This window comes from Triticum urartu, chromosome 6A, assembly GCF_056163025.1.
Source record: "Triticum urartu cultivar PI428250 chromosome 6A, HENAU_Tu73, whole genome shotgun sequence".
In the NCBI taxonomy this organism is placed as follows: domain Eukaryota; kingdom Viridiplantae; phylum Streptophyta; class Magnoliopsida; order Poales; family Poaceae; genus Triticum; species Triticum urartu.
The window spans coordinates 63502942-63515695 of record NC_141878.1 but is presented as its reverse complement, the minus strand read 5'-3'; the positions used below and the strand labels follow the sequence as shown (position 1 = coordinate 63515695).

Sequence of the window (12754 nt, the reverse complement as noted above, 5' to 3'; positions counted from 1 at the left end):
ATCGGTTTGTTTGGTATGTGCGTAAGAGAAGAGACACCATTGATAGTTTTTTAGCCCCTGCCTAATCCTTCCAACTAAATAGGGGCAGTTAACTCTCTCTTAAATTTCCTAGTCTAACTGCCTTCGCATGCCAAACAAAGGAATGGGATTTAATATCAATTTCCCGTACTAATCTCTCTACAAACTCCCATCTCTGAATTCCCATTCCCTCTCCCCATCGTTGCCAAACACGTTGGGAAAATTACTTGTAATGTGCATGTATTTTTTAGTTGAGTTGTAATATGCATGTAATTGATATGTTATTGTTGTTGTTGTTGTTGTTGTTCTAATTATTATTATTATAGACACTTACAATATAAAGCAAATGTCACATTGTAAAAAGAAAACAGATCACTTAACCAGAGCATCTATTACCGATAAAATGTTTGCCATGTCTCGTAGACTTTTACCAAATTAATAGAAAAATATTGTATCTTTAATTGTGTGTGTTTTCCTTAAAGTAAATAGAAGATCATTTTATTCTATATATAGTTAAGCTCTTGACATTGAAGAAACATATAGTACATATTTCTTTCTTGGAATATGCAGCGCTTAATTTTTTTTATGTCTCGTAAATAGATGTTTGCTATGTCTTGTAAAATTCTATCAAATTAATACTAGGTCCGTCTCATAATATAAGACGTAGGGACATTGTTTTCTGCACATCGACATAGTGTGTATGGCTTTTTATTACCAGTGACACATGCGGTAAGCAATCCAAAAAATTCAAAAAGATGCAGGAAGTAGAAAATATTGTATGTTTTATTGGATGTTTTGTTATTGAAGTAAATAGAAGGTCATTTTATTCTATAATTAAGCTCTTGACATTTAAAAAAGCATACCGACAGAAAAAAAAAGAAACATATCATGTATATTTTTTCTTTGAATACTCCACGCTTGATTTTTTTACCAGGTTGAAATTAAAGAGAACGACCTTCTCATCTGCAAATTACGGCGCAGGCAGATCAGACAATTAATTCATCAGTTCATAAAACCGTTGGCAGTTGCCAAGACTCTTTCATAAAACCGTTGGCGGCTGGAACTGATGGCAAACCCCTCGGCTTAACCCGGATTAAACCCTAGCCAGCGAGCGACCTTTCCCCATGCCGCTCCCTTCCTCCTCCTCCTCCGCCGCCGTCGCGGCCGGGCCGGCGGCGTCCCCGCTCGCCGCCCGAAGCCGGGGCCGCCTCCTTCGCGCGCGCTCGGGCCACGCCGCCGTGGTGAGCTCCGCCCTCCCCACCCCCTACCCCTACCCCCGCTCGCCTTCGTTACAGATTGGTTTCCTTTCCTGGAGCCCGCTAGCACATTGCTTGCGCGAACGATTGTTCGTCCATGCGCTGTGCACTCTTTCCTTTTTTGTGTTGATGTGTGCTTCGTCGAACGGAAGCAGCTTGATTGTTAGCGCAGCGTGCAACCGTGTATGGTCAGCTTGGTAGGACGAACTGCTCGTGGTAGTGTACTTGAGCGAAATTCATCTTTGTGCATGCAGAGGTGCCAGAGGGTCGATCCTGTGAGGCTGAGGGCGGTCAATGGATCACCCCCCTGCGTTCCCCTGTCCGACAGGTCGCCGTGGACCCCTGCGACGATGCCGATTTTCGGGGACGCAAACATCAGGAAGGACGACACGAGGCTGCGCATCTTCTCAGGAACGGCTAACCCCTCGCTCGCCCAGGTCGGTTGGATCTTCCTTGGAGAAATTCACCTTTCATACTTCTGCAGCTCCACACACTATTATCATCGTGTCCTCCTCCTGGTTCTGAGGAGCACACTCCTTTTTTTGCAAGGGAAATGGTAAGTGGGTTTAGCTTAGACAAACAACTATGCAAATGTGAACTAGGCTTAAAAAGACACGAACTGTGGAAACTGGAAAGCTATTATTCAAATTGAATACTTGTTATAAATCCTTCCATGCTAAACTGAATGATTTGTCACTCAATGCCACTCTAAGCTGTATTTTTCTTCTTCCTGGTGTCTTGTGACAGGAAATAGCAAGCTACATGGGTCTAGAACTTGGGAAGATCAACATAAAAAGGTTTGCTGATGGCGAAATATATGTTCAGTTACAAGAAAGTGTAAGGGGCTGCGATGTGTTCCTTGTGCAACCATCATGCCCTCCAGCAAACGAGAATCTCATGGAGCTACTCATCATGATTGATGCATGCAGAAGAGCATCTGCTAAGAATATTACTGCAGTCATCCCTTATTTCGGTTATGCCAGGGCTGACAGGAAGGTAATATTTTTTAAATATTGGTTTCTTATTTTAATTACAAAACGTAAGCCTACACCATAGACTTGTCAGTTGTCACGGCTTGCACACCTGTGCTTTTACCATTACTGTGTAACCAAACCAAACCAAACTTTCTGAGGTCAAATAAAATCACACCTATATGTGAAAAATACTAGTCGAATGCCTGTGCGTTGCCACAGAGAAAAAAAAGGGAGGTGGCATCATTCATGGTGAGACGAAGCACAAATCAAATGGATTTGAAAATGACACATCGGTTTGTTAGCGGAAACATTGCAGTTTTGACAATTTCAGTGTAACAAGAATTCTCATGTAATAAAATTGAGATGTAAGGACTTGTGCATTTCCAGAAGAAACATGAACAATTGCAAACATGTGTATATTGGGCCATATATGAAAGATAGAAGTAAAAGAACGAATAAATGAGCTTTGATTGTGGCATTACAACAGCGAGGATGCATAATCATGACAATTTTCAAAACCAACATGATTCAAATATCTTCTTTCGTTATTTGCCACCATTTCTTTACTTTTCTACTTTCTTTAAGGTCCTGCCCTCAGCTTCTCCAAACAGTAACTTGAATCAATATGTCCGTTGCCGAGCAAACGAAGAAAAGGAACAAAAAAACAAAACAAAACAAGAAGAGCCTTACCAGATCTGATGCACAAAATAGAGTGGCACACAATCAAGTCTGTAATACCAATTAAAGATTGCACATGAATGCTTTTTATGCTTACTTACAATCAATCGTCTCATGATGCATAGGGGCCTCATCACGAGAAGCGCACCATCACAAAGTTACTTAACAAGGAGCGTAATCTTGTTATTAAGCCTAGATGTACAAAAATGGGGCAGAAGTAACACGGTATCTCCCCTTGCCACAAAGCAGAGTATCTTCCATCTAAAAAAACAGAGTACCTCCCTCGTTATAAAATCTACCACTGTAAAAAGGTAGGGTATCTTCCTTTGCTACAAACCAGCTCGTACCCAAGCACAGGAAATCAGACAAATTTTTGGCCTTTGCTTTGCCTTCTTAGCGCGCTTGATTTGTCATCTCCAGCAAGCACTGTTTAATAACAAAATAATCAATGAGCATGTTATACACTCTGAAGCATATGCACATATATACTGGTATACAAAGATTATCCTCCCTCCGTTCCTAAATATAAGTCTTTCTAGAGATTCCACTATAGAGACTACATTTGGATGTATATAGATGCCTTCTAGAGTATATGTTCACTCATTTTGCTTCGTATGTATTCTATAGTGGAATCTCTTAAAATACTTATATTTAAGAACAGAGGGAGTAGATGCAAATTTTCCTTTATTAGATAGGGTTCTAGGTTTTTTGCTTCATCTACCTGCTCACTTAAAAGGACATCAGACAATCACTATTGCATACATAACTGTTTGTGTTATATTCAGACCAAAAGACCAAGCATGAGGGAGGTGTCACAGACTCATAGTACCTTTAGAGATTTTATAGTATGAGATGGTAGGTTGCAAAGTGTTTTTATCGCTCGTTCAGAGCATTTATCTATGTATCCGTTGGTGTCAGGTTATATAATAAAGAGTTGGGATGAGACTTTGTTTTGCTTTTTTGTTATTATATTATAGATGCTGATCTTGTGCAAGGTCATGACTACCATAATAAGAACGCAAATGATCGCCTCAGCCTCCAACGGCAAACGCTAACAAACTAAACAACCCGATGCTTGGTACGACGCACCGGTATTGGGTCGAGTCCAGAGTGTTGGAAGTCTACCATATGCATGGGTATTTATGGAAAATAATTGATGGAACAAATGTCGTGGAATTGGGGCGGACCACATCGGGGGCGTACTTGCCAATGTCGGTCGGATGGGGTAGGGGGAGGGGAGGTGGTGGGAGGAGGGGTTGCTGCATCAGAGAAGGAGGCAAAAGAGGCATCGCGGACTTGGGGGGCGGACGGTGCCGGCCGTGTACTTGCCGACGTCGGCGTCGAACAAGACGGGGTAGGGGAAGAGGAGACAATTGGGAGGAGGGGGAGGGGGAGGTGGAGGTGGAGGAGGTAGTGAGTGGTTGGGCTGCTACGGTAGAGAGGAGTCGGGAGAGGCGTTTGGAGCGGCCGGCGCCGGCGGCGTGTGAGCAGCAGTGGCCACCTGCCCAGTTCGGTTCCATTGTTTGCTCCCCTTTTCTAGAAGGATCAAATGCCTCTTGTTTGATGAGGTGGGGATATATGGAGCAGGACGTAAAAAATAAGGGTCTATTTTAAACGTGAAGTGGGGTTGTGTCTCCCATGCGTCGGATGCAGATCTGATGGTCGAAAATGAGGGATGGCAGGCACACCATCCACCAACTCGGTTTGTTATGGGAGTAGAGATTCATAAATATGGAGAACTGAAAGTCAATGCTGAATAGTGCAGCATATTCTATTACCATGAGAGCATGTTGTTCTGGCAGGATAATGCATGATCAGGAACTCAGTCTTACTATATATTTCTGGCACGTCATCCTAATATTTACAAAATAAAATAAAATCATTGGCATATCTAACATAAGTTTATTTACTTCACTGTTTTTTCAGTCTCAAGGTCGTGAATCTATAGCTGCAAAGCTTGTAGCTAATATGATTACTGAAGCTGGTGCAAACCGTGTCCTTGTTTGTGATCTTCATTCAAGTCAGGCCATGGGATATTTTGACATCCCAGTAGATCATGTTTATGGCCAGGTACTTACTGATACATGTTGCTTAAGTTGATCAATTACTTTAAAACTGGCATGTGATATGATATCCATCGTTCCATAACTGTGTCTTTGTCTCTTTGATCTGTGAAGCCGGTGATTCTTGATTACCTCGCCAGCAAGACAATTAGTTCAAATGACTTGGTGGTGGTGTCGCCCGATGTTGGAGGTGTTGCCAGGGCACGCGCTTTTGCCAAAAAGCTATCAGATGCACCTCTAGCGATTGTAGATAAAAGAAGGCATGGACACAACGTTGCCGAGGCAAGTAGTAGTCAATCTGCAGGAAATGTATAATGCATTTGGAGATGTGCTGTTTCACATGGTGCATGCTAGCTTTATTTTCCATGCCTTTATGTGATCAGTTCTGTCAGATTAAATAAGCATAACTTTTCATGTGCATCTTACAGGTAATGAATCTTATTGGAGATGTTAGAGGAAAAGTGGCCGTTATGATGGATGATATGATTGATACGGCAGGTAAGTTATCACATTTAAGTTATAGGAAACATAATTCTAAGATTGAGCATTTCACACTGAGGGGCAGTTAAGCCATGTTTTAATGTCGTGTTTGCAACTGTTTACTTGGTTGAGGCTAATGTTGGTAACCGGCATGTTGTTAATAGTGAAGTATATGTTGTGGTATCATGTTAAAAGCAGACACCAAAGATTAAAAAACATCTTATATTTTGATACGGAGGGAGTATTATAGTTACAATTATTATTTTTTAGTAAGGTTTGGATACTAGTCATATGAGCTGCAGTATAGTTTAAACTTGGAAACCTGCTAACTGAGAAGTAAATTATAACATCTTGTTGCATATCAAAACTAGCTACCTTTTGACAATGTTTGCTTCTGAATATGAATACTTATATCCTAATAAGACTAATACAATTAAATTAGGAACTATTGCCAAAGGAGCTGAGCTGCTGCATCAAGAAGGAGCAAGAGAAGTATATGCATGTTGTACACATGCTGTTTTTAGGTACGCTACTCTTACGCCCATTCCATAGATGAACTACTGAACTTGCCTTGCTGTGGGGTGAGGCCCATCACCGCACTATATACGTAGTTACAGACTTATTCCATGGAGCTGAGAGTTTGATGGAACCAGAGTCTGCACCAATTTGTGTGAGCAATTCAGAAGTGTGCATTGTGCTGGTATAGTCTAACATTGTATGTCGGATCTAAACCACAAACTTTTGGATGGATACAATAACTTAGGAAAATGACAGGGAAAAAGAATCCAGTGGTTACCAAATATTTGATGCAATCATTGAACTTGAATTTGACTCATGTTTTATTGCGTTATACTGTGGTGACATGTTTAGCTCTGATTTCTTACTAGTGTGGTTTACATCACCGTTTCAGCCCACCAGCCATCGAAAGATTATCAAGTGGTTTGTTTCAAGAAGTAATCATCACGAACACTATCCCTTTAAAGGAGGAGAAGAATTTCCCGCAGCTGACCATTCTTTCAGTCGCGAACCTTCTAGGCGAGACTATCTGGCGTGTTCATGACGATTGCTCGGTAAGTACTAAACTAGCAAACATCCGACCAGAGATCACCAGAATTTCTAGACCCTGTGCAACTGTATGCTAGTATATGAATTGCTTAACAAAGTGGTCACATTTTGAACCAATGCAGGTTGGCCATGCGCCATACTCCACCTTGGATATCGACTGACGCTTGTGTTCCACTCGCGACGCTTCCGTCCACCGAGGGCCCTCGTTTCATGCCTAGGTGAGAACGGGTGCCATAGAGGGTCGACCTGCCGTGGTGTCAACAACAACAAATACAGTTGATAGACGAGATGCCCAAGTGATAATGAGCAGAATGTACTCTTTCTTAATGCAGGAATAGTTGTACAAGTGCCCTTTTTTTTGGATGTTCTCCTCTTTGTTTTGTGGAATAAGCTCTGTTAGCAGGGAAAAAGAATGTTGACTATGTGTATGAGTGTGGTAGTATATCAGATGGAAGTTTGAACTGTGTATATAGGCCCGCTTAATCCCAGCCGTTCCTCTTTTTTCCTTTTACCATTTTAGATGAAAGTTGGCCCACTTTTAAGTGTAATGATTGGGCTGTTCTCACTGGCATAATAGTTGACCATCTATATTTCCTCTTGGGTTATAATAATTCTGCTTTGAACATTGCCTACTGTAGATGCAACTGATTTCAAGATTGACGGAGTATCTGTAGATTGGCAAAAGAAACCTGATTTAACTGTGGTGGGGCTAATTATTTGTGATTTGTTTTTCTTTGGTGCACTGCTGACGAAAGTGCATGGTCTCAGTCTCACACGAAAAATTTGGGTGGGCGTGTGATTCAGTGCGGCGTTTCTTTCCAAGATTTCGAAATGCTAAAGACTGTCTAATTCATAATCGACATGAAAAAAAAAACTACAGTACAACTCTGAAATCAATAAGATGAAGCTTGTTTCCCTTGGCTAGTCATAGTGAAAGTAACATAGGTGGTAACATAACATGTCTCAAGACAAATTTTGCTTATGTGACATGAAGTTAATGAGGAGAAAGATGCTTGTGGTAATATAACACACCCTGAAATAAAATGAGTCTATATCTCAATTAATGAAGGTTTGCATGTTATCATCTACTCTCTCCATTCCTAAATATTTGTTTTTCGATTTCAACAAGTGACTATATACGGAGCAAAATGAATGAATATATACTCTAAAATATGTCTATATACATCCGTATGTGGTAACCATTTGAGATCTCTAAAAAGACAAATATTTAGGAACGGAGGGAGTATATGTTACTACCTATTATAAAAGTAGTAACATAGGCTACTAACATACACATGTTGCTAGTCTAAATTACTCCCCACTAACCAGCCTCAGAGACGGCTAGTGAATGACTAGTATTATCATTTACATGAATTAATTAATTGGTGTGCTTTTAATTCGAACGGTATCATAAACTAGAGTTGCGGCCATAGATGCATGGACAGTGTTTTCATCCAGGAAGGAAAAACGGAAACCCATATGGAGGCAACCATGAAAATACTTTAAGATGATGTTAACCTTCGACTGGAGATATCCCAAGCCCTCCACGAGTTCCTTCCTAAATAATGTCTCATCAACGCTTCATATTATACGTTTTTGTCAAGAAAAACGCCATGATAGACCATCTGAATCTGATGCTAGCTCCTCAAATCATTGGCCAGAGAAGGAAATGGATACAGCAAGTATCTCCTCATCTACCAAAACGTGTTTGGATCAATGAAGACTTCGGCACCCTTGATCTTTACAGATATGAATGAAAGTCGGTAAGCAATCTCCGAAACCACAAACTGATGGACATCGAACTCTTCCTATCTTTCTAGCACAATATAACTATAAATGCAGCATACATATCCATCCAATTTCATTCTGGACTTGCCAGCGAAAAAAGAGAGCCTAGTCCATCGTCGCCTAAACAGCTTTGCACCATATATAAGCAGATCAACCTTGCAAGGTGTACAGCCACTGGATCTCGAAGCACACCTAAAGAATAATTTGGACCAGCTACCTGCCTTCGATCTATTCGCAGTGCTATGCTAAGCTTCTAGATAATGATGATGCCATGATAAGGAACCTGCATTGCTTATAATATACTGATTCAGTGGGGACTGAATTATTATTGTTACACCAGGTAAACAGCACAAACCGCAAAACTATGTCGAGCTAGTAGAATACATCAAGTATCAATGTTACATGTAAACTGATACCTACACATGCTATGCCGTGCCAGGTGAGGTGTGAATCTCAGGATGCTATATGTTAAGTTTAGGAATATGCTCCACATGAAAATATGTTTGATCCCCAAAATGAGTGCCTGCACAATGCTCAAAATTTGGAGCGAAACAATGTAAGACATTGAACTGAATTGCTGTGTGGTTTATAAACATTAAAAGCTAAACTGTTTTGAACTTTTGGTCTATTAGACATTCGCATAACCCAGATTAACTAGAACCACTTTAATGTATAGTGCCAAACAAAAAAAAGAACAACTTTAATGTGCATCACACAATCAGTTCCACTAATGCAGTGAATCACACAAACGATGTAATTTATGCGAATATAATAGAAAATACATGTTCACTCTTTTATTAAGCAACTGCACGTCTCTTGTAACTGTGCAAGCAATGTGGGATTGCCACGAAAATGGTCCATCCAACATATTTTCTCATGTCTGACCAATTAACATCCAGTAGGCAGGCTAGCGTGACGAGTCCAAAATAAAGTGCAAGGGATTTATCCCTTGTGTCATAAGAAAACAGTAGCAAAAATATTACCAAATATCTCAGTTCTCTGGAAACCAGCAAAAACCTACTGGTTCGAAAACTTCTCAAACAACTAGACCTAACAATGGAGTAGAAAATGAATCCAAGAGCAAGGTTTAAAATACATTACCTGTTTTGGCAAAGTCATAGGACTTTCAGATCAACAGACGGATGTGATGAGATATGTAATTATTACTTATACAAATGAAATGGCCTACTGATCATGTGGTCGCAAGGATGTATTGTTGTATAACCTCATAGTGTACCAAGTGGGATAGAACCCGTTTCGGTACATTGCCTCCATCCACCTTTCAGCCTCACTTCTGCTGCCATGCTTGCAGAAGCCATGTACCATTATATCAAAAGTATATCGATTCGGTAGATAGCCCCTTTGGCAGAGTCTTTCGAACATGTTACAGGCAGAATCCATCCTCCCTGCCATGCTCAATCCTCGTAACAGCATGTTATAAGTATAAATGTCGACAGGAAAGAACTGTTCTAGACCCTCTTCTAAAACCTCCAAGTCACTCCTGTTCCTGATACCGCTTGCAAACAACTCGATAAGTTGGCCAATCAAGAATCGTCCTGCACCCCGACCTTTGATCTCTCCAGCGCTTGCTTCAAGAGACCCGGATTTATCTTCTGAACGCGCCCAAGCCTTGAGAAGATCGCTGCCCCTCAGTGTGTGCAACAGAAGCACATTACACAAGAACGCTGAAACAGGGCGCCCTGTTTCCCTGAAATCATCAATAATCTTCACAACACTGTCATAATCTTGAACAGAGCTCAAAAGGAGCACAAGCTGTTCATAGCAGTCGATGCTCGGTATTAATCCTTTGTCCCTTGCTTCCCTCCAAAATACCATTGCCTGCTCTGGCTTCCGAGCTTCACATAGACCAGATATAAATACGTTATACATCTTGGTCCCAGGTGGGTTCTTCTCATGAATGAAGTTGAAAAAAGTCAGTGCGTCACCAATACGCTTACTCCTCAGATAACTCATGAGAAGAAGGATATTGCTTTCGACAGATGGTTCAATCCCTGCAGACTCCATCCGGCTGTACACCTCCCTGGCCACATCAGCCTTCTTAGCATGTCCAGCCCCAGAGATGAAGTAGTTATAGCACACACGGGGTTGGAGTTCACTCCTCCGCAACTGGTTCTCCAGCAGCTCAAGAACCTCACCATACTTACTCAGCTCACACAATTCACAAACAACCGACTGGTAGAGGCTTCGGGTTGGGATGTGTCCCATATCTTGCATTTCGAGTATGAGCCTTGGGAGCACATCCACCCTCCTAATCAATATTAATGCTCTGATCAAGCTCTTGTAAGTTGATTCATAGCGATATAGGCCCGCAGGGTTCTTGCTGCTCGCTATCTGAGGCACTTTACATGCCTCATCCACATTCCCACTCTTGCACAATGCAACAAGGTACTTGGCTAATACATTGTCCATTGGCCACGCCTCCTGCTTGAGAGCCCTATCGAGCAGCTCCCTCACCTTATCTAGCTTCCCTTCCTGACACAGCACATTTGCGAACATTGCAAATGTCTGACGGCCAGGAAAGTATCCATTTTCCATAGACTGTTCCAGTACCAGACAAGCCTCTTCTGTGGCCCCACCTCGGCACAGTGCCCTGATCAGATTGTTGTAGACATCCTTGTTTGGGTTAATCCCAAGGTCCAATCTTGATCTATACAAATGCATGGCAACTTCCACAAGCCCGGCTTTGCAAAAGAAGCAAAGCGCGGCATTCATGGTTGAACGGCCTGGAGCAATGCCCTCCTCCATCATTTCCACAAGCAAATCATAAACTTCACCAAGTCTGTTCTTGCGGAGAAGGCGGTGCACAAGCTTATCATACCGCTGACCATCAGGGATATATCCCTCAGCCTCCTTCTTATCAGAAAGGAACTGCAATGTAGTATCAAGCATCCCAGCCTCAATGAGACCATGGATCCACGCGCCGTACACATCACATGACGAGAATTTACCAACAATCTGGGCTGCCTCGTCAAAGCGCCCACGCCGGCAGAACTCCGTGACAATAGAGCCAGCGGCGGGGCCTCTGGATGCTTCGGCGAAAGGGAGGGTGTCAAGTAGTGCAGTGGCATCGCTGAAGCGGGCGCGGCGGCACAGGCTCTTGATGCGGATGCAGGTTGCAACGGGACTAGCAGCAAGGTTGCGGGCGAAGGAGTCGGCCAAGTCGTGGAATGACGCATCGACAAGTGAGTTGAGGAGTATGCGGGAGGAGACGGCATCCAGGTCCATGCCGCGGAAGCGCATGCGGCCGAGGACGCTGAGCCCGCGCTGGGGGTCGCCCGCGACGGCGTAGCCTACGACGAGCGTCTGATGGAAGCGCGGCTGCCCGGTGGACGCGGAGGTGGTGGTGAAGAGGCGGAGCCAGTCGAGCACCACAGAGGCGCGGCGCGCGCGCGAGAGCAGGCGGAAGACGGCATGGTAGACGGCGCGCGTGTGGAGGTAGTGCGGGCGGCGGCCCGACCAGTCGAAGAACTTGAGGCGGAGCAGCAGAACCGCGTCGCCGTCGGGGAGCCTCCGCGGGCGGTGGCGGAGCACCGAGAGGACGAGCTCCTCCGAGAGCGGGAGCGCCTCGAGCGCCGCCGCGTCGTCCGAGGCGAGGGCCTCGTAGATCGAGTCGAGGGCGGCGAGCGGCTCGGCGGCGCGGGGCGCGAGGAACCAGTCGCGGAAGGAGACGGCGATGCCGGACGCGGCCTCGGAGATGGAGGCGTAGGACTCCGCGGTCCGGGGGAGCAGCGGGGAGAGCTGCGGCAGCGGCGGCGGCGGCGGGGGCGGCGCGCGGTGTGGTGAGGCTGTGGACGCCGAGAAGGTGTTCGACAGAATGGCGAGGAGGCGGCGGCGGCGCGAGCGGGAGGGGAGCGGGGCGAGGAGGCGGGGCATGGCGGGCACGGGCGGCGGCGGTCAGCGAATAGGAGTTGGCCGCCGGCAGCAGTGGCAGCCGACAGCGGCAGGTGGCATTGGCGGCTGCGGCCGCGTGCGTGATCTGTGTTCACCGGGTCGCGGGTGGGAAATCTTGCGCGAGGTTGGGTTTGTTTGGGTCGGGAATGGGGTTGGAGCGGGCCGAGCGTTTGGGTTCAGACCCAGAGACGTGCACGTGAGAATAAGATGCCAACTTGCGTTGGTGGGGACTGGGGAGATGTTTGTAAGACGAGTCGACTCCAACATCTTCACAAACCAATCTATGGTTGGATGGTTAGATGGACAGTGATATTCTCAGCCCATCAAGATTTAATTTCTGATGCTCACATTTATCTTGAATTTAGAGCATCTCCAACATCCGCACAACGCGCCGTGTGCTAAAAACTACTTTACCGCGCGCCCTTCGCTTGGTTTTGCGCGGCCGGCAGCACTGGCTCCAACAGCCGCGCTAAAATGCAACGCGCGCGACTTACCGGGGCATTGCATATATTGCATTTTG

General features: G+C 44.4%; 2 protein-coding genes across 7 annotated transcripts; one reads left to right on the top strand and one right to left on the bottom strand.

Moving 5' to 3' along the window:
• Positions 1-1073: 1073 nt before the first annotated feature.
• Positions 1074-7002, top strand: LOC125514180 (ribose-phosphate pyrophosphokinase 1, chloroplastic). The gene is made up of 9 exons (XM_048679458.2): positions 1074-1259; positions 1529-1711; positions 2022-2270; positions 4853-4996; positions 5104-5271; positions 5418-5487; positions 5912-5993; positions 6380-6539; positions 6657-7002. The coding sequence occupies exons 1-9, from the start codon at positions 1143-1145 to the stop codon at positions 6693-6695; spliced, it is 1212 nt and encodes a 403-aa protein (XP_048535415.2). The 5' UTR covers positions 1074-1142; the 3' UTR covers positions 6696-7002.
• On the bottom strand, positions 2977-12412 carry LOC125514179 (Pentatricopeptide repeat (PPR) superfamily protein). 6 transcript variants are annotated; one of them, XM_048679455.2, is made up of 3 exons: positions 9424-12412; positions 8743-8845; positions 2977-3352 (listed from the first exon to the last, which is right to left on the bottom strand). In XM_048679455.2, the coding sequence occupies exon 1, from the start codon at positions 12214-12216 to the stop codon at positions 9508-9510; it is 2709 nt and encodes a 902-aa protein (XP_048535412.2). In that variant the 5' UTR covers positions 12217-12412; the 3' UTR covers positions 2977-3352; positions 8743-8845; positions 9424-9507. The 6 variants fall into 6 exon arrangements, with proteins under 6 accessions (XP_048535412.2, XP_048535414.2, XP_087382695.1 ...); XM_087526569.1 differs by lacking the exon at positions 2977-3352 and adding an exon at positions 8161-8605 and having other exon boundaries at positions 8739-8845; XM_048679454.2 differs by lacking the exon at positions 2977-3352 and adding an exon at positions 8161-8605.
• Between the last annotated feature and the right edge of the window lie 342 nt (positions 12413-12754).